Raw genomic sequence first — 26253 nt, 5'->3', positions numbered from 1 at the left:
GTGAGGCCTCTGGAAAACAAGAGCCCCTCCCCATCCATATATCTTACCTGGTTATTAAAAAAAAATGTGGAATGGTGCATAAGAAACTGTTACTAGTGGTTATTTCTGAGCAGTGGGTTTTAGGGGCTGGGAGGAAATATGATGGCTGGTTGGGGTTTTTTTTACTTCACATCGTTTTTGCTATGAGCATGGCTTAGTTTTATAAGTGAAAAATGTCATCTTTGATGGAATGGTTGTTTTCAGTTGTGCTCCTCACCTCCAATCTGTATGGCTTCTCCCTGTGTCCACAGGTGACCTTGGCAGGCTATGGCTTCGCCTTCCGCTATTGCCCGAGTGGCAAACATGTGGCCTACGTGGAAGGCAGCAGGAGCCCTCACGAGGGGGACCTTGAGTTCATTAGCATGGACCTGCACAAGGGATGCGGTACGAGGCCAGGGAAGGGTTTGGGACCATGGAGACATGCTTCTCATACAAGGGCAGCCCTAGGAGTTCACAGCCAGAGACAGCAGGTGGCCACACAGGACAGGCACTAAGGGCGCCAGGACGGATCAGGACCACAGACAGCGTCCTGACCACTGTGGGGGGTGGGGGGTGGGGGTTGGTTAGCGGTTCAGCACCAAGGACAGTGGGAGGCTGGGCACTGGGGAGCCCTGAGTTCCAGAGGTTGGGATTCAGGATCTGGCGTAGACTTGAAAGATGGGAGTTGCCTAGGAGTCATCCAGGAGGGGCTGTTTGAGGAGGTGGTTGGCCACCACGTCTGGAATGTGGGAGGGAAATCTGGGCAGAGGCTCTGCAGTATCTCGGGAGTTTATCAGCCGAAGCCCTGGGAGAAGATGGGATCATCCAGGGAAAGTGTAGAGAGTGGGAAGAGGGCCCGGGGCAGATTTCTTGAGCCCCTCTTTCTCACATCCCTTTATATCATGGCCGTCCACATGCTTGCCACGTCCTCCCACCAGACTGAGCTCCTCCAGGGCAGGGAAGGTACCCCTGCCCCCAGCATCGGGTGGTGGAAGGCCAGCACGGACAACAAGTAGTGCTTGTCGAGTGCTTACACAAAGCGTTGTCTAAATTAAGCATTGTCTTATGCTCAGGAAGCTAAGGAAAATACACCATCCGGGTCTCCCGGCACTTCCCCACTGAAGCTGGGATTGGTACCCATCCTCCTGGGCTCCCATGTGTTCTGTGCCCTTTGTCACTCAGGTAGTCCCACACCATAGCTGTCTCCCAACAAGGCTGTCATGGGCTGGGACCCGATAAGATCCCAGTCTGAGTTTTCAGACATCAGCTGAGCCCAGCACACGGATGCTGAGGATTGAATGAGTGCATGAATGAGAGAAGAGTGGATGAGGGTGACCTGAAGAAAGAGGCTGAGGGGATGGTTGAGTGAAAGTAAGTCAGAATGAGAATAAGAGTCAGCTTCTGCCTACTCATGAAAGTGAATGAGCAGAGGAGACAGCCCATATGGCTGGAATGCTGAGTGCATGAGCGCGTGGTTGAGTCAGTGAGAAAGGGGAAGGAAGGGGGTGGACGCACTGGTGAATGGAGCATCCAGACTGAGGTGCCACCTCTACCCTTCCCTTCCCAGGGCCCTCCCGCCGCAGCGACCTCCAGAGCCTGGGCTACTGCATGCTGAAGTGGCTCTACGGGTTTCTGCCATGGACAAACTGCCTTCCTAACACTGAGGACATCATGAAGCAAAAACAGAAGTGAGTCGGGGGGTCAGCAGAACCCCTGCAGGTGGGCAGAAGCCCAGAGCCCAGCTGGGGGCAGGCGGGAAGGGGAAGTGTCATCTAGCAGAGCCCAAGTCCTCTGAGCTGCACAGACATGTGCTGCACTGTCCACGAAGCAGGCGAGGCAGGGGTTCCGGAGCCACGCTGCCTGGGCTTGGACTCTGGCCCCACCACTGTGGGGTGTTAATGTCTGCAAGCCTCATTATCCTTCTCCATGAGATGGTCTTCTACTAGCGCCCACCTTACGGGACTGCACAAGGGTTCAGGGAAGTCAGGTATACACAGCACTTAGCACAGGGCCTGGCTCGTAGAAAATGCTCATCATGTGTGGGGCACCGTGACTCATTCATTACAAACACGCAGGCAACCTGAGCAGGACAGGCCCAGGCCCTGTCTCAGCACTGGTAGCACCCCCCATCCAGTGTTCACACCACCAGATCAGTGCCTTCACCTCTGTGTGTAAACCACCAGGTCTTACCATTGCTGGTTTAAACATTCAGCACCAAAGCCAGTGGACAGCGGAACATATGGGGAAGTTCTGGGGTGAGATTGAACACTAAGGGCATTGAGCAGCTGGACACAGGGAGCTCTAGGGATATGGGTTCAGCACTAGGGACAGCAGGCAGCTGGGCGTAAAAGGGAGGCACTGGGGTGTGTGTTCAGCACCAAGGACAGCAGGCGGCGGTACACAAAAGGGAAGTGCTAGGGATGTGGGTTCAGCACCAGGGACAGTGGGCCGCTGGGCGCAAAATGGAAGCGCGGGGGTTGTGGGTTCAGCACCAAGGACAGTAGGCAGCTGGTCCTAGCTGGCGTGCTAGGCGTGCACTTCAGACAAGAATAAGAGTTACCCAGGCCAGGCACGGTGGTTCATGTCTTAATCCCAGCACTTTGGGAGGCCAAGGTGGGTGGATCGCGAGGTCAGGAGTTCGAGACCAGCCTGGCCAACATGGTGAAACCCTGTCTCTACTGAAAATACAAAAATTAGCCTGACGCAGTGGCAGGTACCTGTAATCCCAGCTGCTTGGGAAGCTGAGGCAGGAGAATTGCTTGAACCTGGGAGGTGGAGGTTGCAGTGAGCTGAGATCACGCCACTGCATTCCATCCTGGGTGATAGAGCAAGACTCCGTCTCGGACTTGTTGCCCGAGTCATCTGGGAGGCAGCTGACCATCTCCGTCTGAAGTGCAGGAGTGAAGTCTAGAGGGAGACTCAGATCCCGGGAATATCTCAGGAGCTGTCAACTGAAGCCCCAGGAGAGGATGAGATTATCTAGGAAATCATATAGAGTGGGAAGAGGGTGAACCCTCCAGTGAATGGCATTGAGTCCCTCCTACTTCCCTGTCCTTAGTGTGCTGTGAATTCCTTCCTAGTCCTTCCCTCACATAAAGCCTTTCTCATTTTATTTTACTCCCTTCGTATCTCCCAACTTCTTTCCCTCAATCATGGACAGCTGCTCAAGCACACTTAACATGTGTTCTGCTGACGTGTTCACTTAGATGTATTTATACCCTCAAAATCGCGTGCTGGCCGTGGTCCTGTGTGTGATTTGCGTAAGTGATATTCCGCTCTGCATCTTATGTGTCTCTGGCTCTCTTCAAATTTAACCCTAACCCTACATGTGGATCGAGTTCACTGCTCCTGACTGCTGCTTCTAAATCAATTTTCTATAGACATGTCTGTGTTCTTAAACTATATATGGTGGTACTGTGTGTTTAATTTGTATAAATAGTACTATGCTCTAAACCTCATGCTGTTTCTTGCCTTCTTTCACTCAATGTTATGTTTTTAACTTTAGCTATACAACTAGTTCACTACTTCCGAATGCTCCTAAATGTGTTAGTTTAGATGCATCTGTGTCCTTAAAAACTCTGTGATGTTCTTGGGTGCGTGTTTAATTGGCGTATGTGGCACCATGCCCAGAATTTCATCCTCCTTCAGACGAGGGGATGTGTCTTGTCATTTTGACTTCCTCCTACTGACTGTTCAAAGCTAACATTTATTATACACTTGTCTGTGCCAGGCATTGCCCCTGGTGCTTCCCCTGCATCCTCACAACTGTTCTGAGCTGTGTACTCTCATGATCTGTGGCACAGAGAGCTTAGGTAATCAGCCCAGGCCACACAGCTACTCAGCAGGGGCTCCTGGACTCAAACCCAGGCCATTCAACTCCACAGACAGCCCCTGTCACCTACATGCTGCTTTCCAAGTAGAGGAGGCTTATGAGGTGAACTGGTGGTGCCTGGGCCCAGCCTACCTTCACTCAACAAATACTGAACCCCTGCCATGTGCTAGGCTCTGTTCTAGGCCCTAGGGATACAGGAGTGAGTAAGACAAAAATCCCTGCCCTCAGGGAGCTCACATCCTGTTGGGGGAGATAGGAGCTAAAGGGTGAAACACATGGTGTGTCAGAGGTCAGACTGATGGGGATCCTGGGGCCAGGTCCTGGGTGTCCACTGGTAGGACTGTTGGTGGGGGTGTGCAGCACACTTTTAGGTCTGATGTCGGGGGCAGGTCTCACAGCGATGGTAACAGGTAAATTGCCCCCTGAAGGACCATGAAGCTTTAAACAGTGGCAAGAAGGATATCACACACAGTTTGGTGCTAATTTGCCCCAACATCCCTGCAGAAAGAGGGAGGGACAGAGAGGCCTTCAGCCCCCAGACTTCTGCAGGCAACCTCTGCATGGGAAGCCAGCCTCAGAACCCGCTAGACAGGTCCATTGCCCCATTTTCTTGGAGCTTGTTTTCACACTTACTCCCTAGCTTTAACACATGGTGCTGGGGTTTTCTGCTCACACTAGTGAGACAAAGGTGTCTTTTGAAATGAAGCCAGGTGAAAACGATGAGTCACAGAATGAGCAGCCCGCTGGAGTCCCCGTGTGAGTGAAGGTAGTGAAATGCTCCCTCACACACTCTGATGGGTTAGCTCAGGACAAGGCTGAGCTGCTCTCACGAGGAGACCCCAAAACACTGCAGCTTCCATGAGGGAGGGTTCACATCTCTAACTGACAGTCCCAAGACAGGAGACTGAGGGCAGTAGTAGTGCCTCAATTCCCTGTGACACACACACATCCTCCTCTGGATGCAACAGAGAGCACACATTGTGGGTGCCCAAGAAATAGGGGCGGATCTGGCACAGTGGCTCATGCCTTCTAGCACTTTGGAAGCTTAGGCGAGCAGATTGCTTGAGCCCAGGAGTTTGAGACCAGCCTGGACAACATGATGAGACTCCATCTCTACAAAAACTGTAGCTGGGTGTGGTAGCACATGCCTGGAGTCCCAGCTACTCAGGATGCTGAGGTGGAAGGAGCACTTGAGTCCAAGGAGGTGGAGGCTGCAGTGAGCTGTGATTGTGTCGCTGCACTCCAACCTGGGCAACAGAGTGAGACCCTGTCTCAAAATAAAAGAAAAATCGTAGTGGAATGAAGAACAACTAAGGAGTGAATGCTGAGCCCGCCCAGGCTTCATTGTGGACACAGAGGTCAGGCAGACGCAGGCCCAGTGTCGGGGGTTCCAGGGCTGGGGGGAGACACGGACAGGAAGCAGGAGCTGCAGGTGAGGGTGGAGGTAGCCCGGCACTGTGGGAGCAGAGGGGAGGCACAGGACCCCGCCGCCGGCTCCTGGAAACCCTCACCTGGGAGATGCCTGACCTGGTCTATAGGGAACACAAGAGCCTCCCAGGTGGGTAAGGGGGAGGCAGGATTCCTAGGCAGACAGGACAGCACGTCTCTGCACCCTCTCCACTCATGCATTTAGTGCCAGGTTCCTGAGGCCAGTGGCTGTGCTGGACACCCAGGTGAGAATCAGCCCACGGTGCCTCTGCACTCCGATCTTGTCAGGGAAGCCGGTCCCCGAGGCTCCCCTGGGTTGAGTCTTCTCCCCACTCCCCTTCCTAACTCCTAAGAGCAGTCACGTCACCCTTTTCACATCCCCTCACCTAAAGAGACTTGATGAACGTGACGGGTTCACAGAGAGGGCCTGCACTCGTTGACATGGTGCAGGGTGAATAAGCGGTCACAGTAATCATCTCGTATCAATGATAGCAGCATGGATAACAGTAATTCCACAGCCCCTGCTCCAGACCACAACCGTAGAGGGCCAGGCGCACGAAAATGCTCCCTGGAGAGTAGCTGGTGATGTTGACACTGTCCCCCAGACACCCTTCCTCACCCCCAGCCCAGCGTCTCTTAGCCCAGACCGTAGCCAAGGGGACCACAGGGGGGCGATGTTGCTACATGCTCGTTTCCTGGCACCCTAAGGTGCCCTGCGCTAGGACGTTTTACTGGTATATGTGGCCTTTTTCCATTCATTCAACAGATACTCACTTTTTGCACATTATAGTTCACGACAGGCAGCACGAGTAAAAGAAGGAGGAGAGGCAGTTTGAGTCCCTGAGGCTGTCTGGCATTCAAGGCCCATTGCTGGGCAAAGCACAAATGACAGCCAGCTTTGGACCCGCTCTCAGGGCTCCCCGGCTGGTCAGGGAGAGCCCACGGCAGGGGGTGGCAGTGGCGTTGCTGTGCAGCGTGTAACGTCCTGTCGATGGCACAACCGGGCCTTCCTGCGCTTGTATGTCGATGGCTGCCATGGGACATCTGCGAACCTACACACAGGCCCAGGAGGGACGGAGTTCCTCTGCCTGGAGGGATCTGGGGAAGACTTCCTAGGAGGCCAGACCCTCGAGCTGTATCTCAAAGGGAGAACAGCCACCTGCCAGAGTTCAGGGTGGGGAAGGCCGCCCAGGCAGCGAGAGTGATGTGTGCAGAGGCAGATGTGTGTGGGTGTGTGGCCTGGTGGGACGAGGAGTCCTTTGGTGTGGATGGGACATGCGATGGGAGAAGGGAGTGGAGAGATGGAGCTAGAGGGTGGCCAGTGTGTGCTGGGGAGCCACGGGAGGCAGGGTGGGCTGTGAGCAGGGAGGGTCAGGGACAGGTGTAAAGAGACCCTCTGGGGCCACGTGGGGATGCACAGGAGGCCAGGGAGGAGGTGAGGTCCAGGGAAAAGGGATGAGGCCTGAGCTGGGCCCAGATCCATGGGGCAGAGGGATTTGAGGAGCAGGAGGGTGGGGCTGGGGGATAAAGCAAAGGCAGTGGGTAAATCAGGATTTTTCCTGAACAGCCAAAAAGGGGTGCACGTGCATGCACGTGTGTGTTATACATATATGTGTATGTGTGTGTATGTACATATACAGTTAGTCCTGATTATTCAGAGTCCATATGTGTGAATTCTCCTACTCACTAAAAGTATTTGTAACCCCAAATCAATTCTTGCAGTTCTTTCGTGGCCACTTGTGGACACATAGTGTGGAGAAAAATTTTAATCACCTGACACACATGTTCCCAGCCTAGGGAGGAGCCAGATAGCATTCTGCCTCCCCGTTTCAGCGCCTACACTATATACGCCAGTGTCGTTCAGTTAATGCTACATTTTTTCCTGTTTTTATGCTTTTTGTCAGTGATTATGCCATTTAAAATGGCCTCAGCCAGGCGTGGTGGTTCACACCTGTAATCCCAGCACTTTGGGAGGCCAAGACAGGAGGATCAGAGCAGCCTGGGCAACATAGTGAGAACCCGTCTCTACAAAAAATCAAACAGCCACCTAGCATAATGCTGAAGTGTTGTCTGATGTCCCGAAGCCTGAGATGGTTAATAATTCGTGTGTTGTATCAGCTTTGTTCAGGCATGAGCTACGGTGCTGTTGGCCGTGAGTTTGTGGGGAATTCTTATCATTTCAGGTTGCCTTGGCATTCATTTGAATGTAAGTTGGACTTTCTCATGCCAGAAGCAGGGCTCGGTCACCCTCAGCACAGTTTCCAGTTTTCCACCTCCTCCCAGTTCCTCCCTGTGGTTGACCCAGATATTTCCCTTATGCAGCCGCCTCCGGGGGAACACTTCCCTCCCTATGGGTCAGCCACAGACAGCCTACTTGACGGCCCCGCTGACCACATCCCACTGAACTGTGCAGATGCCACAGTGACCCCCTCTCAGGCACAGCGTGACCTCCAGGAACTCAAGCCTGCTTGCTTTGAACCCACCAGTTAAAATCCCCTCAAAATGTTTGGATACCACCCATTGGCCCCTCATGCAACCACGAGCTCCCTTACCTCTGTGTGTGTGTGTCTGTGTGTGTGTGTGTGTGTGTGTGTGTGTGCGTGGGACGGGGGGAGGTCACCTTTGGGTGTGTCATGTGCCCCCAGGACCTGTAAGTAATAAAATCTTTATTTTCATCTTGGATATTTCCTCATCATCGAAAGAATCCTCTCCATCTTAAAGATCCCAGGTTAAAACAGAGTTCAGTGCTAATGAATCAACAATGCTTATTACATAAGATGTCTTTCAAAAGAAACATACATAAAACAAGGTGTATTGATTGGGGAAAATGATATGGCCGGAGGCTTGCAGGAGGCCACTGCTGTTTCCCCTGGGAGCAATGGTAGTGGGTTGGTTGATTCAGTGTTCACAGTGGCTTTAAGAACTTAACTTCCCTGGATGGCAGAGGGGACTGTGTATATATCTTAGGCTGTGTATATATCTTAGGCATTCTGTTTTAAAAGGTTGCTCTCCTTTCCCTTTCACATGTGCTTCTGTCCCTTCAGGTTTACTGATAAGACCTTTCACATGTGCTTCTGTCCCTTCAGGTTTACTGATAAGCCGGGGCCCTTTGTGGGACCCTGCGGTCATTGGATCAGACCCTCAGGTATGTCCTGAAGGGAGCGGGAACAGGCAGGGACCTGGGCGGGACCTGGTGGCTCAGATCCATCTTGAGGTGGCCTCTCCTTATACCTCTTCCTTTTTTTTAGTTTTCCAAATTGCATTTGTAATATGTACCCATTGTAGAAAGACAAAAATTGTCAAAACATTCACAAGTGCCTGTGAACAACAACAAAACAAAAACACACAAGTGTTTTTTGAGGACAGAGTATTTTTTTTTTTTTTAAGACAGGGTCTAGCTCTGTCGCCCAGGCTGGAGTGCGGTGGTGCGATCTCAGCTCACTGCAATCTCCGCCTCCCAGGTTCAAGCAATTCTCGTGCCTCAGCCTCCCAAGTAGCTGGGATTACAGGCGTGCATCCCCATACCTGGCTAGTTTTTTGTATTTTTAGTAGAGACGGGGTTTCACCGTGTTGCCCAGGCTGGTCTCGAACCCCTGGCCTCAACTGATCTACCACCTCGGCCTCCCAAAGTGCTGGGATTACAGGCATGAGCCACCATGCACAGCCATTTTTATGAACAAAAAATGGGCTCACCCTACATACATCTCATTCTACCTCTTGCTTTTTTCCCTTAACCCTGGGACCGTCCTTCATGCCCTTCCTTTATAGATGCACCACAGGTTTTATTGACAGCTGCACAGTAGCCATGGTTTGGCCGCACCATAGCTTATAAAGCCAGTCCCTGTCACTCGTCCCTGTCCCTGGGTATTTGCACTGTCTCGTTTGGGTGTGGGGGTGTTTGTTGCTGCTGTTGTCTTTGTGCCCCTCCTGAACAGCTTTGATGCTTTTCTCTAAGCTGGAGGCAGAAATGGACAGACAGAAACGGATAGCGTGTCCCCTCTGGCTCTCTAAGGCTCATTTTTGAATTACTTTAAATCCCTGGGTTCAGATCATGGCTCAGCTGCCAAGCACTCCCCTCCAGTTCTCCCTCTGTAAACCTTGGGCCTCAAGGATGTTTAAGCTGGTCCACCAGAGGTTGGAGGTGGAGCTGAGGCAGGGCCCGCCTCTTTAAAGACACATGCTCAATATTTATGTGCAGGGAGACTGCACTGCTAGCTGGGATCTGCACTGAAACACTGCGGGCCAGGGGAGGGGTCTTGATGAAACGCGATTGGCTGTGAGGTGATCATTGTGGAAACTGAGTGATGGATACTTGGGTGTTCATGCCCTTCTCCAGGTGCCTGTGTATGACGTTTTCCAAAACTGAAAAAAAAATGGAAGTCCCCTGGCAATGCCAGGCACCAAGCAAATGGGCACTTTTGCTGAGACCCTCGTGCCTGTCAGTCCCCTACCCCCTACCCTTGGGCACCGACCCCCAGGATCGAGGTTGGGGGACGCCTCTCAGGCTCTCCCTTGCTGGGGGTTGTCTTGACCACAGAGACCCTGCAGAATTACCTGAAGGTGGTGATGGCCCTCAAGTACGAGGAGAAGCCGCCCTACGCCGTGCTGAGGAACAACCTAGAAGCTCTGCTGCAGGATCTGCGTGTGTCCCCATATGACCCCATTGGCCTCCCGATGGTGCCCTAGGTGGAATCCAGGTGGGAAGAGCTTGTGAGTCTTCAGCCCTCTCACCCCTTGCCCTCGACCCAGCCCTGCCCCAGGCTCCAGGGGACACTTCCCAGAGGCTGTCCCACGTTCATATCAGGGCCCAGCTTCCCAGGGAGATGCTGGGGTTTTCCACAGGGTCCTTGAACTTCCCAACCTCCAGGAATGGCAAGTAGCAGAAACCCGGCTCAACTTGGCTTTAAGAAAAGGGGGTTGAGGCTGGGCACAGTGGCTCACGCCTGTAATCCCAGCACTTTGGGAGGCCGAGGCAGACGGACAATGAGGTCAGGGGATTGAGACCATCCTGGCTAACACGGTGAAACCCCGACTCTACTAAAATACAAGAGAAATTAGCCGGGCGTGGTGGTGGGCGCCTATAGTCCCAGCTCCTCGGGAGGCTGAGGCGGGAGAATGGTGTGAACCCGGGAGGCGGAGCTTGCAGTGAGCCGAGATGGCACCACTGCACTCCAGCCTGGGTGACAGAGTGAGACTCCATCTCAAAAAAAAAAAAAAAAAAAGAAAGAAAAGAAAAGTGGGGTTGATTGGCTGTTGTAGCTAGAAAAGTCTAAGGGGGAGCTTCAGGCACAACAGGATTCAGAGCCTCAAAAATAGCATCAAGACGTTTTCTGTCTCTTGCCATCTTCTGTCCCTTCTTGCATCCCTGCCTCCCTGTGTCCTTCCACCCAGCCATCTGTAGTCTCTACTTTCCTTTGGCCTGGCCCCCTTGGCTCCCCATACACAAAAGGTAGCTGCTCCATGCCTTCAGGTCTTGTTCATAGTGCGCACTCCTCCATCGTGTGGATGACGGACACTCCTCACAGCCAGCAGCTGGGCATTTGCTTAGTTTCCCAGATTTTTCTTTTACAAGCAGTGCCGCCTGTGTGCACAGCCCGGCTGCTGGTGCGCGCTGTCTGTGGATGGAGGTGTCAACTTGACAGTGAGGAAGTGAGGACTAGATGGCTTTACTTCCGTCAGCACTGTGTGTAAATGTGCAGGCATGTTTGCAAGGTCGAAGACAAACTTCACAGTAAATTTTGGCAAGGGTGCAGGGATGTGTGCTGAAGAGGGGTTTCTCCAGGCTCCCTCTCTGTCCCCGGAGTCGTCATTTCTCTCATCAGGGTTGGCTGGAACCAAAGCTCAGCGCTTTGTCTAACTCGGCACCACCCTGGGGGCATTTGGCCGTGTCTGGATATACTTGGTTATCAGGATGCAGGACGGTGGAGGCTGGGAGACTGCCTGGCATCCTGCAACACGCAGCATGGTCCCCACCTCTACCCGCCCCCCACAAAGAATCCCCCGGCCCCAGTGGTCACCAGTGCCGCGATTGCGAGATCCTGGTCCAGGGGAGTCTTGAATAGCGTCTCCTTTTGGCGGCCTGTCTCCCTGTGCAGCGACCTCTTCTTGGCATTTGGATTACAAGTGCTTCTTTTTTTTTTTTTTTTTTTTTGGAGACGGAGTCTCGCTGTGTCCCCTAGGCTGGAGTGCAGTGGCGCGACCTCCGCTCACTGCAAGCTTCGCCTCCCGGGTTCACGCCATTCTCCTGCCTCAGCCTCCGGAGTAGCTGGGACTACAGGCGCCCACTACCGCGCCCGGCTAATTTTTTGTATTTTTAGTAGAGACAGGGTTTCACCGTGGTCTCGATCACCTGACCTTGTGATCCGCCCGCCTCGGCCTCCCAAAGTGCTGGGATTACAGGCGTGAGCCACCGCGCCCGGCCTACAAGTGCTTCTACATTCCCACAACCTTTCCTCACATCTGAGGCTGAAGCATAAGCTGACACGTGTGTGCCAGGCGACTCGCAGAGCACCTGCGCACAGAGTGGGCCAGCGGTGAGGGGTGGGGGCCCTCTTCTCTGTGGTGGAGTAGCAGGCTCTCTGCCTCAACCAGAGGCGCCGAGAGTCAAGTCATGACCTTCTGTGCCAGTCTCACTCCTTCCCCCACCTCTCCAGCTCGATGCAGAGCTCCTCCTCCATGCACCCAGTTTTCCAGGCTGGACAGCTCGGGGTCCTCCCCAACACCCTCACTCCCTCAGCAGCCGCCTCCAAACCTTCGGTCCCAGATGAGACCAACCATGGGTCACTTGTCACAGTCTTCTGCTGGCATCGAGCTTCTCCAGGGCAGGGTTTAGTCTGACTCTATCGTCTCTGCTTTTCTGGCATAGCACAGGGCAGAGGCTTTGTCCTGTTTATCGATGGAGCAAATGTCCTGTTTATCGATGTCCTGTTTATCAAAAGGCATTTAGAACCCGACACCTGACAACCCCGCAGGGTCTCCACCATCTCACACCCGCACGTTCTCTGGAAGCCACTCACTCAGCCCCTTGGTTGGGAACGTAACGAGGAGATGGCATTTGAGGAGCCCGGTGACCTTCGAGCGCCTTGAAAGTCATCTCGCCTCTTCTCCACAGCACCTCCTTGCCTTGGCCCGAGGCCGAGCTCCCTTCCTCCCCTGTGCATGATGCGCCAGCCACACACCCTCCCCTCCAATTCTAGACCAGGCCAAGCTGGACCCCACCCCGGAACCTTTGCACCTGCCATCCCAAGGTCTGGAAGGCTCCCCTCTTCCTGGTTTTATGCACCTGCTGCTTCTCAAGATCCGAGGCCTCTCCATCCTCTATGAGGCATCCTCACTGCCCCTCACACACCTGCTCATCGCGTCGCATGTTTTCCACGCAGCCCTTGCTCCCCTCTGGAGGGAAGCGTGTGTTTAATGTGGAGTCTCCACCCCCCTCCTCCGTGTCCTAAGCCCAGCAGGGGCTCCTCGTCCTGTATGGTCATGATGACATCCCCAGTACCTAGAAGGTGCCTGGCACGAAGTGAAGGACAGAGGGTGTTCCCTGAATGAATGAGACACTAACAGCCATTTTTATTGTCTTCTAGAATTTTCCATTTGCAGTGTGCAACAGAAAGAAAAAAATGAAGCAATGTGACTCAAGGCCTGCTGTTTAATCACAGATAAGCTTCTAGAACAAGCCCTGGAATGTGCATTCCTGCCACTGGTTTCGGGATACTCATCAGTCCTGATTAGCCTCAGGGAGACCCCCCGTTTCCCTCCAGTGAATGTGAAGTTCCCCGTCTGGGTGGCCTGCCCTTCAGCCAGTGTCCTAGCAAAGCTGGATGGGGTTGGGCCGGCCCCCAGGGGGGACCCCTGCTACCCTTGACACCTCTGTGCTTTGGTAATAAATTTTTTACCAGAGCTTAAGGAACCAGTGTGTCTGCAAAAGTTCTTTTGGGGCCCAGGTGCGGTGGCTCATGCCTGTAATTCCAGCACTTTGGGAGGCCAAGACAGGAGGATCACTTGAGCCCACGAGTTTGAGACCAGCCTGGGCAACAGGGTGAAACCCATCTCTACAAAAAATACAAAAACCAGCTAGCCGTGGTGGTGGACTCCTGTCGTCTCAGCTACTTGGGAGGCTGAAGCAGGAGGATTACTTGAGCCCAGCAGGTTGAGGCTGCAGTGAGCCATGACTGCACCACTGCACTCTAGCCTGGGCAACAGAGTAAGACCCTGCCTCAAAAAAAAAGAAAGAAGGAAGAGAGAAGCTAAACCGGCTTCTCTAAATTTTGTCTTGAGTAGCTCAGATCATGCATCATACTTTGGAGTGTGGAGAATCCGAGGCCAGGTAAGGAAGAAAGTGCTCTCCAGACGCCCTGACTCTCCTGTACTGATAAACCCTACTCAGGAGAAGCAGGTGGGATCAGGGAACCACATACCATCTCCTGGCTGAAGGCGGGTGTGTGCGCCCCTTTCCAGAAGGGGACATCCGCTAACAACAGAAAAACCGGCCCCCCAAACCTGTCCTGCTTAGACCCCTTGTTGCACATGAATCCGTGAACCCTGAAAATGTGAGACAGGTCCAGTGAATTTGGAAACTTTGTTTTGCCAAGGTTGAGGACATGGACCGCGACACAGCCTCAGGAGGTCCTGATGACGTGGCCAAGGTGGTTGGGGCACAGCTTAGTTTTATACGTTTTAGGGAGACTTGAGACACGAGTCACTATGTGTAAGAAGTACTTGGGTTCCGTTTGGAAAGGCAGGACAACTTGAAGCAAAGGCAGGAAGACTTGGAGTGGGGAGGGGGCTTCCGGGTCACAGATGGGTGAGAGATGAACAGGTGTGTTCTCTGGCGTTTCTGATAGCCTTTCTAAAGGGAGGCGATCAGACGTGCATCTGTCTCAGTGAGCAGAGGGGTGGCTCTGAATAGAATGGGAGGTGGGTTTGCCCTAAGCTGTTCCCAGCTTGACTTTTATTTATTTTCCTTTCACAAGTCTATAAAAGATTAGGGGCGTCAGCTGCACTTCAGCACCCAAATCAGGTGAGCAGACGGTCAGTGTCACAATATCAACACCGGTCTCCATCCTCTGCCCGCTGGGGCAGTGCCCAGTCCAGTGCCTCAAGGTCCTGGCAGCCCCTGTGTCCTCCTTCCTCATCTCTTGAGCCAGCACAGCCAGCCCAGCCTGACCCTGCTTAGACAATGGAAGGAGCCCAGGTCCAGGCCCAGGGAAGGCCCTGGCAGTGGCCCCACATCTCTGAGCCCAGGGCCTTCTGTCTCCAGAGCCCAGGTTCTGAACCCTTGTGGGTTTTGGCAGCTCATCCTCCGAGCTCTGAGAGGAGGGTGTTGTCAGGATTAGATGATGATCTCCTAGCACAGGGGACGGGAATGGCCCGGGTGCCACCAGGACGTGCAGCTGACGGTGGCTGGAGCCCGTTCTCTGTCCCCCACACCCACACCCTGCCCCTTGCCCCAAAATGGAACCCTGGCTTAGATTTAATCAGACATTGGTGGTGGTGGTGTATTTTTGTTTTAGTTTTTGAGACAGTCTCGCTCTGTCACTGAGGCTGGAGTGCAGTGGTGCGATCTCAGCTCCCTGTAACCTCCGCCTCCCAGGTTCAAGCGATTCTCCCACCTCAACCTCCTGAATAGCTGGGGCTACTTTCCACCACGCCTGGCTGATTTTTGTATTTTTGTATTTTTGGTAGAAACGGAACAGGGGTTTTGCCATGTTGGCCAGGCTGGTCTTGAACTCCTGACCTCAAGTGATCCACCCTCCCAAAGTGCTATGATTACAGGCATGTGCCACTGCACCTGACCCATTTTTATCTATTATGCCTTTTTTTTTTTTTTTTTTTTTTTTTTTTTGACACGGAGTCTCACTCTGTTGCCCAGGCTAGAATGCAGTGGCTCAATCTCAGCTCATTGCAACCTCCACCTCCCGGTTCAAGCGATTCTTCTGCCTCAGCCTCCTGAGTACTGGAACTATAGGCGCCTGCCACCATGCCCGGCTGATTTTTGTATTTTTGGTAGAGACTGGGTTTCACCATTTTGGCCAGGCTAGTCTTAAACTCCTGACCTTGTGATCTGCCTGCCTTGGCCTCCCGAAGTGCTGGGATTACAGGCGTGAGCCACCACGCCTGGCCTATTATGCCGTATTTTTACTAAACCTCCATTTTTGACTAACCTATTCATTGTGTTATAACTGCCTACAGCTTTTAGTTCAGGAACGTGCTGTGCAGGTGAATAGCCTGGGAGCAATGGGCTATACCGTACGGCCTCGGCGTGTGGCAGGCTGTCCGATTTACGACTGCGTAAGCACATTCGAGGATGCTCACATAATAGAATCGCCTGACCATGCATTTCTCAGGACACATCCCCACACCTAAGTGACGCGTGGAAAGCAAGTTCTGTGTGAAAGATGCAGTAATGCGCCTCAGCAGAGCCCACAGCAGCGCGGTTAACGCCCTGGCAGGCCGTCCAGGGAACTGGCTCATCTTGCGTGTGGTGCCTGTGGTTCCTCCCTGATGCATGTTCCGTGGAAGGAGGAGGAAAGAAGTTGGATGTGACCACCGCAAACACCATATTAGAATGGGAGTGGAATGCAGACTGCAGCTGCAAGGAATTTGATAAGCGAATCCTGCAAAAAGAAGACACAGCTGGCTGGGCACGGTGGCTTACGCATGTAACCCCATCACTTTGGGAGGCTGAGGCTGGCAGATCACCTGAAGTCGAGAGTTCGAGACCAGCCTGGCCGACATGGTGAAACCGCGTCTCTACCAAAAATACAAAAATTAGCCAGGCATGGTGGCATGCGCCTATAATCCCAGCTACTCAGGAGGCTGAGACATGAGAATCGCTTGAACCCGGGAGACGGAGGTTGCAGTGAGCCAAGATCGCGCCACTGCACTCCAGCCTGGGCGATAGAGTAAGACTCTGTCTCAAAAAAAAAAAGAAAAAGAAAAAGGACACTGCTAAGGGGGACAAAATCATTGGGGAAATATAATTAGTGATAGAGGTAATGTGATTCACACATTTGTAATTTATTTCAGACAAATAATGGATGATTATCTGTGTCTGGTCAAATACGGAGGTTGAGGTCCCAGGAAGCGGGCTCTGAGGCGGAAAGCAGCCTGCAGGGATGTGTAGGCTGCCCCGGGATCCATAGTGGGAGTGGGGGGAGCGGGAACGACAGAGAGAGAATCAAGCTCCGATGCGGCCCAAGGACAGCCCCACCCGAGGCTTCAGGGAGCTCTGAAGCTGGACCTGCCCTGCAGAAGGGTCTCGGTTTGGACCAGGGTGGACAGCCCACATCATGGGCTGCCCTGGGAAGAGGCGTGACTCAGATGAGACTCGCCTCTGATGGATGCTTTATGTTAATTACTTCCTTATGCCTCACAAGAACCCTGTGAGTTAGGCTGACTGTGTCCACAGCGCAGAGGAGGAAAGTGAGGAGTAAAGTAACTTGCTCAAACTATTAGTCTCAGGATGGGGCTGAAATCTGAGTCCAGTTCTGGCTGTCACACCAGCACGACTCCCACACACTTGCTGATGTCCTGTTTCCATGGAGCGCTCTTCACCTCGGAACCATCCCTGACGTCTCCCTCTCCAACCAAAGCCCGAGCCCTTCGGGGGCCGCCTCTTGTGGATCTTGATCGCTGAGTACTCGGTGCTGCTGGGGGCCTCCTGGTCCTCAGGCTCCCGGAGCCTCAGGCCCTGGAAGCTGAGGGAGGCGTAGTAGACCTCCTGCTCTTCCCCCTGCCCTGGGGTGGGGGTGGCTGCACCTGGGGGCAGGTGGTCTTGGGAGCTGCCTGCCGAGCATTCATGCTGCTGACCCTGAATGCAGGGGAGAAAGGGGGTCAAATTAGGATCATGGGGGCTAAGCGAGAGCAAGGAGGATGCACAAGAGGACCTGGAAGCTGAGCATTTCCTGTTTCACCTACTCATTCCACAGACGCTGGCTGGGCCCTCGTTCTTTCACTCATTCAGCAAGTATTTGAGAACAATAACATCTGGCTCTTGGTAATTCACTGCCAAACTCATAAAATCCAGACTCACAAAATCCTCACCACAATCCACTGGGGAGGCACTATGGTCCCCATGATCAGATGGAGAAATGGAGGCTGAGTAAATACTCCGAACCCACACATCTAAGCAGTGGTCAGGCCAGGATTCACGTCCAAGTCTCTCTGACTCCAGCACCTGCTGCCCTTATGGAACAGCTCCCCTGTGCCAGCCCCTGGATATTCCCGGGGGAACTAGGGAGACACCATCCCTGACCTCAGGCAGCTTGCAGTGTGGAAGGAGAAGCAGACATTAAAGCTCTAGTCAATCAAGTTACTATCTAATTGCAAATTATGAGTGGATGCCCAGGAAGGAGGAGGTATGAGAAAGACGGGGATTTGCTCGGACCTGGACTGACCTCAGGGACCTCGGAAGATCTACTCAAACACAATTGTGAAATTGAGCTAGAAGCCCAGGAAAGAAAGGTTACTGTAGGTAAAGGATTCACCTTGCCCAGAGAAAGGTGTGACAGAGGGAGACTCCGTCTCAAAAAACAACAACAACAAAAACAGAACTGGGAGTCGCTCTGGGTGAGTCTGAGTTGTAATGAGTGAATGTGAAGGCCTTGAACATTACTACACACTGCTGTAGACGTTATAAACACTATGCACTTAGACTACAGCAAATACATAAAAAATATTTTCATTTCTTCAATAGTAGCCTGGCTGCGGTGGCTCACACCTGTAATCCCAGCACTTTGGGAGGCAGGGGCAGGCAGATCACTTGAGGCCAGGAGTTCAAGACCAGCCTGGCCAACATGGAGAAAGCCCATCACTACTAACAACATTCTTTTTTTTTTTTTTTTTTTGAGATGGAGTCTCGCTCTGTCACCCAGGCTGGAGTGCAAGGGCGCGATCTCTGCTCACTGCAAGCTCCGCCTCCTGGGTTCACGCCATTCTCCTGTCTCAGCCTCCTGAGTAGCTGGGACTACAGGCACCTGTCACCACAGCCAGTTTATTTTTTTTTTTTTTGCTTTTTTTTTTTTTTTTTGAGACGGAGTCTTGCTCTGTTGCCCAGGCTGGAGTGCAGTGGCCGGATCTCAGCTCACTGCAAGCTCCGCCTCCCGGGTTCACGCCATTCTCCTGCCTCAGCCTCCTGAGTAGCTGGGACTACAGGGGCCCGCCACCTCGCCCGGCTAGATTTTTGTAGTTTTTTTTTTAGTAGAGACGGGGTTTCACCGTGTTAGCCAGGATGGTCTTGATCTCCTGACCTCGTGATCCGCCCGTCTCGGCCTCCCAAAGTGCTGGGATTACAGGCTTGAGCCACCACACCCGGCCTTTTTTTGCATTTTTTTAGTAGAGACGGGGTTTCACCGTGTTAGCCAGGATGGTCTCAATCTCCTGACCTTGTGATCCACCCACCTCGGCCTCCCAAAGTGCTGGGATTACAGGTGTGAGCCACTGCGCCCGGCCAACAATATTCTTAAAAACTTAGCCAGGCATGGTTGCACACGCCTGTAATCCCAGCTACTTGGGAGGCTGAGGCACAAGAATAGCTTGAGCCTGGAAACTGGAGATTCCAGTGAGCCAAGATCATGCCACTGCACTCCAGCCTGGGCAACAGAGCGAGACTCTGTCTCAAAACAACAACAACAACAAATAGTAAATATTAGCTTACTGTAACATGTTCACTTTGTAAACATAATATTTTAACTTTTTTATGCTCTTATAATACTTAGCTGGAAACACACACATTGTACAGCTGTACAAGAACATTTTCTTTATACCTTCATATCCTATTCTCTATTCTTAATTGATTTAATTTTTAAGCTTTTGTTTTAATAACTAAGAGGCAAAATTCACACATTAGCCTAGACCTGCACAGGGTCAAGATCATCAGTATCACTGTCTTCCACGTCCACATCTTGTCCCACTGGTAGGTCTTCAGGTTCAGTAACACACATGGAGCTGTCATCTCCTAGGATAGGATAAGGATTTTTTTGTTGTTGTTTTGTTTTTGTTTGTTTGTTTTAGACGGAGTTTTGCTCTTGTTGCCCAGGCCAGAGTCCAATGGCATGATCTCAGCTCACTGCAACCGCTGCCTCTTGGGTTCAAGCGATTCTCTTGCCTCAGCCTCCGGAGTAGCTGGGATTACAGGTGTGTGCCACCACGCCCAGCTAATTTTTGTATTTTTTTTAGTAGAGATGGGGTTTCACCATGTTGGCCAGGCTGGTCTCAAACTGCTGACCTCAGGTGATCCACTCGACTCTGCTTCCCAGAGTGCTGGGATTACAGGCGTGAGCCAAGGCGCCCGGCCACATGTCTTCTTCTTGAATCCCTCCTGAAGGACCTGCCTGAGGCTGTTTCACAGTTAACTTTTCCTTCACTGAGTGGAAGGACTACACTAAAATAACAACAAAAAGTATACCATAGTGAAAACATTAACCAGTAACATCATCATTCATTACTAAGTGTAATATTATATACGATACAAATTGTATGTCTTACACTTTTATGGGACTGCCCATGCAGTAGGTTTGCTGACATCAGCATCACCATCAACAAGTATGTGTTGCACTGGACTACAGTGTAATGATGTTACCACTTCTCTAGGAAATAGGAATCTTTCTGCTGCATTAGAATTTTATAACACTGGCCGGGTGCGGTGGCTCACACCTGTAATACCAGCACTTTGGGAGGCTGAGGTGGATGGATCACGAGGTCAGGAGTTCGAGACCAGCCTGGCCAACATAGTGAAACCCCATCTCTACTAAAAACACAAAAATTAGCTGGACGTGGTGGTGGCTGCCTGTAATCCCAGCTACTTGGGAGGTTGAGGCAGGAGAATCGCTTAAACCTAGGAAGTGGAGGTTGCAGTGAGCTGAGATTGCACCATTGCATTGCATACCAGCCCAGGCGACAGTGCAAGACTCCATCTCAGAAAAAAAAAAAAAAAAGAATATTATGAAACCACTGTCATATTTGCCGTCCGTTATTGGCAGAAAGGTCCTTACGTGACACATGTCTGCACACAGTTCAGTGCGGTGGTTCATGCCTGTAATCCCAGCAGTTTGGGAGGCTGAGGAGGGTGGATCACTTGAGGCTAGGAGTTTGAGACCAACCTGGCCAACATGGTGAAACCCCATCTCTACTAAAAATACAAAAACTAGCCGGACATGGTGGCAGGTGCCTGTAATCCCAGCTACTCAGGAGGTTGAGGCAGGAGAATCGCTTGAACCTGGGAGGCTGCAGTGAGTTGAGATCATGCCACTGCACTCCAGCCTGGGTGACAAAGTGAGACTGTGTCTCAAAAAAAAAAAAAAATGGGAACCTGAAGGAGGATCTGGACATAGTTTGGCAGGAGTGGGAGGGAAGGGCGTTTCAGGAGAAGAAACTACATATGCCAAGTGTCAGAGCCACAGAGTCTTTGGCCCGGAGGGTTTGGGGAGATGTTGGGTGACGCAGGGAGAGGAGAGATCAGGAGAGCCCAGCAGAGGACAGACCATGCAAGGCCTGCAGAGGAAACACAGCCGCTCAGACAGTGGAGGAACTGGATGAGGAGGCATCTGGAAGCAGTCTGGAGTCTGTTTTGGGAGAGATGGAGGCAAGAGATGAGGAGGGTTCAGTGACCAGGGAAGAGGTGAGGCCCAGGCATGACTGGGGCCAGGATGGAGAAAAGGGCTCCAAGGTGACCTGTACTTAGGAGGAGGGACAAGAGCTAGTGATTTATGGGATCTAGAGGAGGGAGGGAGGTCAAGGTGGACACCCACACCCGGGTTTTGACATTAGAGATGGGGCTACCACGTCATCAGAGGGATGGGGCTCTCAACAGGAGAAGTGGGCTTGGAAAGGGAGGTGACAAGTCAGTTATGGCCACGTTGAGTGGAGCAATCCTTGGGGCCATCGAGGGGGAGGTGTCCAGCAGGATGTTGGAAGGGAAGAGGCCCACGACACTCACCTGGAGATTAGACTGTGACAGTGTCTGCAGCTTGCATGCCCAGTGCTGCCCTTGCTGCCTTCCTCCTGCAGGACCTCACTCTGGATGAAGAGACCAGGGCCTGTGAGTGTGGCCGCATTGGGGCTCAGAAGGCAGCAGACTCACCTCGCTGTGCCCTGCTAAGAGGCTGGAGGGGACTGAGGCAGAGAGAGCAGGCGTAGCCCCCAGGACCTCCCCGATGAGAGCAGGAACCTCCCCAGCCTGGAAATTGGTCCAGAGTTGGGGACTGACAACATTAGCCCGTGTGGAATCATCACGATCAGCTCAGCCTCTGCCTGGCCGCAGGCGTCTTAAACTGTCCAAGCACCCCCAGGATTAAGATCTGGGATTGAGCGGTATATCCTCTGCCCTCTCCACCCCTCCCCTTGGACCCTGGGGCAGGGCTCACCTGAGGAGGATGAGGCAGAGGCAGAGAAGCAGGATCTTCGTAGCCATCTCCCCGACAGCCACCAGAACCAGCCCTGTCACGGGCCCTGATTTGCCTGGAAAAGTGGGATGAGGCCCGTTCACCTGCTAAACTACAGTCCTGAGTCCTTCCTTTCTTATTGCAACTTCAATCTGGGTTCTCCAGGCCCTTCCTACACCCTTGGCTGTGGGACCTGGAGAGCCCAGGCCTCCCTACCCTACACCCTGACTGTCCAGCAGGAAACGAGAGCTCTGGGTCCCATGGACGTTCTGGGCCTCGAAGTGGAGCCTGAGGTTGGAGCCAAGCCCCCACTTGGAGGCTTGAGGGAGCTGTTGACCCAGGGCCTGGCTGAGCTGGGGGTGACATCGAAGAAGCCCTGGCTGCTGTTCCCCTCCAACAGCTCACCACCAATCCACCAGCTCAGAGCCGGGGCCGGGCTGGCTTGGGAGGAGCAGCTGCAGTGCAGACCCTCAGCCTCCCAGGAGCAGGAGGGGCCCAGCAGCTGTGGGGGGTCTGTGGGGAGGGAGGACAGGACTCAGCAGGGGCCCCTTCCTGGGACCCAGGTGCCCTCCTTTCCCCACTCGCAGTGCACGGAGAGGCTGAGAGAGACGTGCTGGGAGCCCAGCGGGTGCTGAGCGTGGCAGGTGAACTCTCCTTCTTGCTCCACTTGAACCCGAGGCAATTCCAGGACCCCGGGGTCTGAGGGCTGGGAGGGGCCCACGGTCTGTCCCCCCTAGGTCCAGCTCAGCCTGGCTGGGGGGCTGCTGTGGGTGACACAGACCAGGCGCAGGCTTTGGCCCTCCAGGACCGGGAGGGACGTGCCGTTCCCGAGGTTTTCCAGGACTAGGGAAGGAAGGGGCAGAATCCATGTGCAGCTCAGGGCTCCGGGACCCTCCAGATTCCTGGGCCCCAGTTCGGCACCGAGAGGCCCTGGCTCCTCTGTCCCCTTTCCTACCTGTCCTGTTTGCTTGGGAAACCATCACACTCAGGTTCTGTGGAGGATCTGAAATGGAGAGAGGGGACCGGCTCTAGACGGGCCAGGGGCTTCCCTCTGGGTAAAGGGAAGCGTCCTGGAGACTGAGGTGGGGGAAGCGGGTGGGATAGAAGGGCAGTGCAGAATCACCCACTGAGTCCCAGACACAAACTGCATGAGGGTCTACCCAGGTAAGGTCAGTCCCCGAGGCCTGGGGCTCCAGATCCCCTCAGCTCTGGGACCCTGAGCCCAGCCCCTGCATCCCCACCTGTTCTGCCCTCCCGATGGACCCCAGGCCCCTGCTGGGCGCACTCACACTGCACAGAGAGGTCCAGGGCTCGCTGCTGGGAGCCAAGCCTGTTCTCCGCTTGGCAGGTGTAGCGCCCTGAATCCCCGGCCTTCACCCCGGGCAGCTCCAGCCCCAGGGTTCTGGGGCCCCAGGGGTGGGACAAGGAGAGGACTCTGTCCTGCAGGACCCAGCTCAGCGTGGCGGGGGGCTGGCTGTCAGCAGCACAGAGGAGCCGCAGGAACTGGCTTTTCTGGGCTTCCAGGACAGAGGACCAGACGCCATTCCCATCCCCCTCCCAGGGCTGAGCCCGCATCCTGGGACCTCACGGCTTCCTCTCCCTGGATGCTCCTGAGCTGGGAGCTGCTCCACTGCCCCACTGGGCTCCTCCACCTCCCCACCCACCAGGTCTGTCTGCACGCCCCACCATCCCAGGCCACACTCACAGGCCACGCGGAGTCGGACGGTCCTCTCTGCGCTCACACCCTTTCTGGAGAAGTCCATGTGGCAGGTGAGGTTGGTGTCGTGGTCCTGGGGGCTGGGCGTGAAGCTGATCACTGAGAAGTGGTAGGTCGTTGGTTTGGTTCCTTGGGAGGAGAGGGCAGTCCCCGTCCAGGAGAAAGAAGGGGCTGGACATTCCTCGGAGGCCCAGTTAAACACACAGATGACCGTCACCGGCTGCCCGGGCTCCAGAGTCTCAGGGATGAAGACATCAGGCTTCTGAGTCAGGGCTGGGACAGCGACATGGGTGAGGGGTTCTAATGCTGCAGGGGTCCCTGAGGGCCCTCTCTGCTCAGCCCATAGCCTGTCCCCAGGGTCCCTCCCCAGTGTGAGAGGCAGCGGTTCCCATCCCATTCCATACCTGTTACTTGTAGAATGAACCCATTGTGAACAAAATTACGTCTCACACGACTTCCTCTCTCCACCCGAAAGAAGTACTGTGCCTCATCCTCCCTCTGCGAGTCTCTGATCACCAAGGAGCAGCTCCCCTTGCCCGGATCCCCAGTGAGCTGGAATCGGCCCCGGACGCTCATTTCCACCTCTCGACTCGGGTTGTTTGTGGCCACAGGAGCACCCGTATTTGTGTTGGTCCCTTCTTTGAACCAGTAGCCATAAGCAGCAGTAGACTCGTTCCAGCCATCCCGGGGGTAGGAGAGGTTGCAAGGCACCATGACACACAGGCCCTCCTGCACCGTCACCAGCCTCTGCACTTGAAGACTGTAACTGGGATCCTTGTTCAGGGACCCTGGGGAGATGCAGAGGCTCAGTGGTGGCCCCAGTCCCTGCATGGGACCCCCAGCCACTGACCCACTCACCTGCCCCCAGCACGGGCAGCAGCAGGGGCAGCAGCAGCATCTCTGGGCTCTGGGGCTAGGCCTGTCCCGGGACCATCTGGTTTCTGGGCCGGCCTGGCGGGGAAGGAAACTCCTCGAGCAGGAAGCCTGGCAGAGGGACAGTGACCATCCGCAGAGGAGGAGCCTCGGGAACCGCAATGTCCTGAAAGATCCTCTCCTGACTTCTCCTTTCACAGGGGAAGCAGCAGGGCAGAGGGCATGAGGCCAGCCCCAAACCAGGAAGGAGCCACCCTGGCCAGCCTCGGGCGTGGGCAGTGCTAGGAGGGGACTGTCAGGGGACACAGGTGAGTCATGGCTGCAGGTGAGGTGATGGCTACAGAGTCCCATTCATTCATTCATTCACTCATTCATTCATTCTCCAGGGGGCAGTGGGACACTGGAAGAGTCTACAATAACTCTGTGATTTATGGTGAGGGCTTTGCACCATGTATTATTGCTGTACCTCCACAGAGAGTAAAAACTGGGTCAACCACACAGGCAGTCAGCCACATCTACCTGACCAACTCCCAGTAAAAACTCTGAACACCGGCCGGGCGTGGTGGCTTACACCTGTAATCCCAGCATTTTGGGAGGCTGAGATGGATGGATCATGAGGTCAGGAGATCGAGACTATCCTGGCTAACACGGTGAAACCCCGTCTCTACTAAAAATACGGCCGGTCGCGGTGGCTCAAGCCTGTAATCCCAGCACTTTGGGAGGCCGAGACGGGCGGATCACGAGGTCAGGAGATCGAGACCATCCTGGCTAACACAGTGAAACCCCGTCTCTACTAAAAAAATACAAAAAACTAGCAAGGCGAGGTGGCAGGCGCCTGTAGTCCCAGCTACCCGGGAGGCTGAGGCAGGAGAATGGCGGGAACCCGGGAGGCGGAGCTTGCAGTGAGCAGAGATCGTGCCACTGCACTCCAGCCTGGGTGACAGAGCGAGACTCCGTCTCAAAAGAAAAAAACAAAAACAAAAACAAACAAAAAACTCTGAACACCGAGGCTCAGGTGAGCTCGCCTGGGTGACAATACTTAGTGTATGTTGTCACTCATCCTTACTGCTAGCATTAGTGTTTTCTGTATGATTTCACTGGGAAAGGACAATTGGAATCCCACACATTGTCTCTTCTGGATCCTGCCCTATGAAACTTTTTCTTTTGTTGATTTTTATTTATTTATTTTTTTATTTTTGAGACAGAGTCTCACTCTGTCACCCCAGCTGGAGTGCAATGGCGCAGTCTCAGCTCACTGCAACCTCCGCCTCCCAGGGGCCAAGTGATTCTCCTGCCTCAGCCTCCCAAGTAGCTGGGACTACAGGCACTCGCCACCACGCCCGGCTAATTTTTTGTATTTTTAGTAGAGATGGACTTTCATCATGTTGAGCAGGCTGGTCTCGAACTCCTGACCTCAGGTGATCTGCCTGCCCAGCCTCCCAAAGTGCTAGCATTTACAGGCGTGAACAACTGTGTCTGGCTTGTTGATTTTTTTTTTTTTTTAAGGTGAAGTTTCACTGTTATTGCCCAGGCTGGAACACAATGGCATGATCTTGGCTCACCACAACCTCCACCTCTCAGGTTCAAGCGATTCTCCTGCCTCAGCCTCCTGAGTAGCTGGGATTACTGGTGCCTGCCACCACGCCTGGCTAATTTTTTGTATATTTAGTAGAGATGGGGTTTCACCATGTTGACCAGGCTGGTCTTGAACTTCTGACCTCAGGTGATCCACCCGCCTCGGCCTCCTAAAGTGCTGGGATTACAGGTGTGAGCCACTGTGCCCAGCCCTGGTTTGTTGATTTTTAAAAATTATTTTTATTAATATGTGATATTTGTACATATTTATGGGGTATATGTGATATTTTGTGCCATGCATATAATATGGTATAATCAAGTCATGGTATTTGAATATCTGTCACTTCAAACATGTATTATTTCTATATGTTGGGAACATTTCAAGTCCTCTTTTCTAGCTATTTTGAAAAATACAAGGGCCGGGCACG

The 26253-nt window shown here is 53.4% G+C and overlaps 3 protein-coding genes across 13 annotated transcripts in view; 1 reads left to right on the top strand and 2 right to left on the bottom strand.

Moving 5' to 3' along the window:
• The window catches only part of LOC105497169 (VRK serine/threonine kinase 3), a 49356-nt gene extending 36169 nt beyond the window's left edge, over positions 1-13187 (top strand). For 10 of the 11 annotated variants that reach the window (XM_011768019.3, XM_011768020.3, XM_011768015.3 and 7 more), the window contains 5 exons: positions 291-423; positions 1586-1706; positions 8365-8423; positions 9816-9975; positions 12862-13187. In XM_011768019.3, the coding sequence (XP_011766321.2) occupies positions 291-423; positions 1586-1706; positions 8365-8423; positions 9816-9964 (462 nt within the window). In that variant the 3' untranslated portion in view covers positions 9965-9975; positions 12862-13187. Of the gene's footprint in view, positions 1-290; positions 424-1585; positions 1707-8364; positions 8424-9815; positions 9989-12861 lie in introns of all 11 variants that reach the window. The other variant, XM_011768013.3, reaches the window with a different exon arrangement.
• Positions 13188-16245: 3058 nt separating this feature from the next.
• On the bottom strand, positions 16246-19221 carry LOC139360418 (sialic acid-binding Ig-like lectin 11). Its single transcript, XM_071087517.1, has 2 exons — positions 19135-19221; positions 16246-17090 (listed from the first exon to the last, which is right to left on the bottom strand). The coding sequence occupies exons 1-2, from the start codon at positions 19219-19221 to the stop codon at positions 16668-16670; spliced, it is 510 nt and encodes a 169-aa protein (XP_070943618.1). The 3' UTR covers positions 16246-16667.
• A 1345-nt stretch (positions 19222-20566) lies between these two features.
• LOC105497171 (sialic acid-binding Ig-like lectin 16) lies at positions 20567-24450 on the bottom strand. Its single transcript, XM_071087518.1, is given in 9 exon segments — positions 20567-20841; positions 21216-21295; positions 21643-21736; positions 22246-22503; positions 22616-22663; positions 22950-23222; positions 23366-23650; positions 23782-24165; positions 24236-24450. Coding segments are annotated over 8 exon segments (1563 nt in total). The 5' UTR covers positions 24384-24450; the 3' UTR covers positions 20567-20841; positions 21216-21222.
• Between the last annotated feature and the right edge of the window lie 1803 nt (positions 24451-26253).

The sequence above is a fragment of the Macaca nemestrina genome, chromosome 20 (genome assembly GCF_043159975.1).
Source record: "Macaca nemestrina isolate mMacNem1 chromosome 20, mMacNem.hap1, whole genome shotgun sequence".
Lineage (NCBI taxonomy): Eukaryota > Metazoa > Chordata > Mammalia > Primates > Cercopithecidae > Macaca > Macaca nemestrina.
Note: the sequence above shows the minus strand (reverse complement) of the source record. Positions and strands in the feature narration are given on the sequence as shown.

Bases quoted from the DNA above. Each gene is read 5' to 3' on its own strand.
- LOC139360418 (XM_071087517.1), bottom strand. From the start codon at position 19,221: ATGTGTGTTACTGAACCTGAAGACCTACCAGTGGGACAAGATGTGGAC. The intron at 17,091-19,134 runs GTCTAGGCTAAT...CCCTGCATTCAG, and splicing joins ATGATCTTGACCCTGTGCAG to GGTCAGCAGCATGAATGCTC.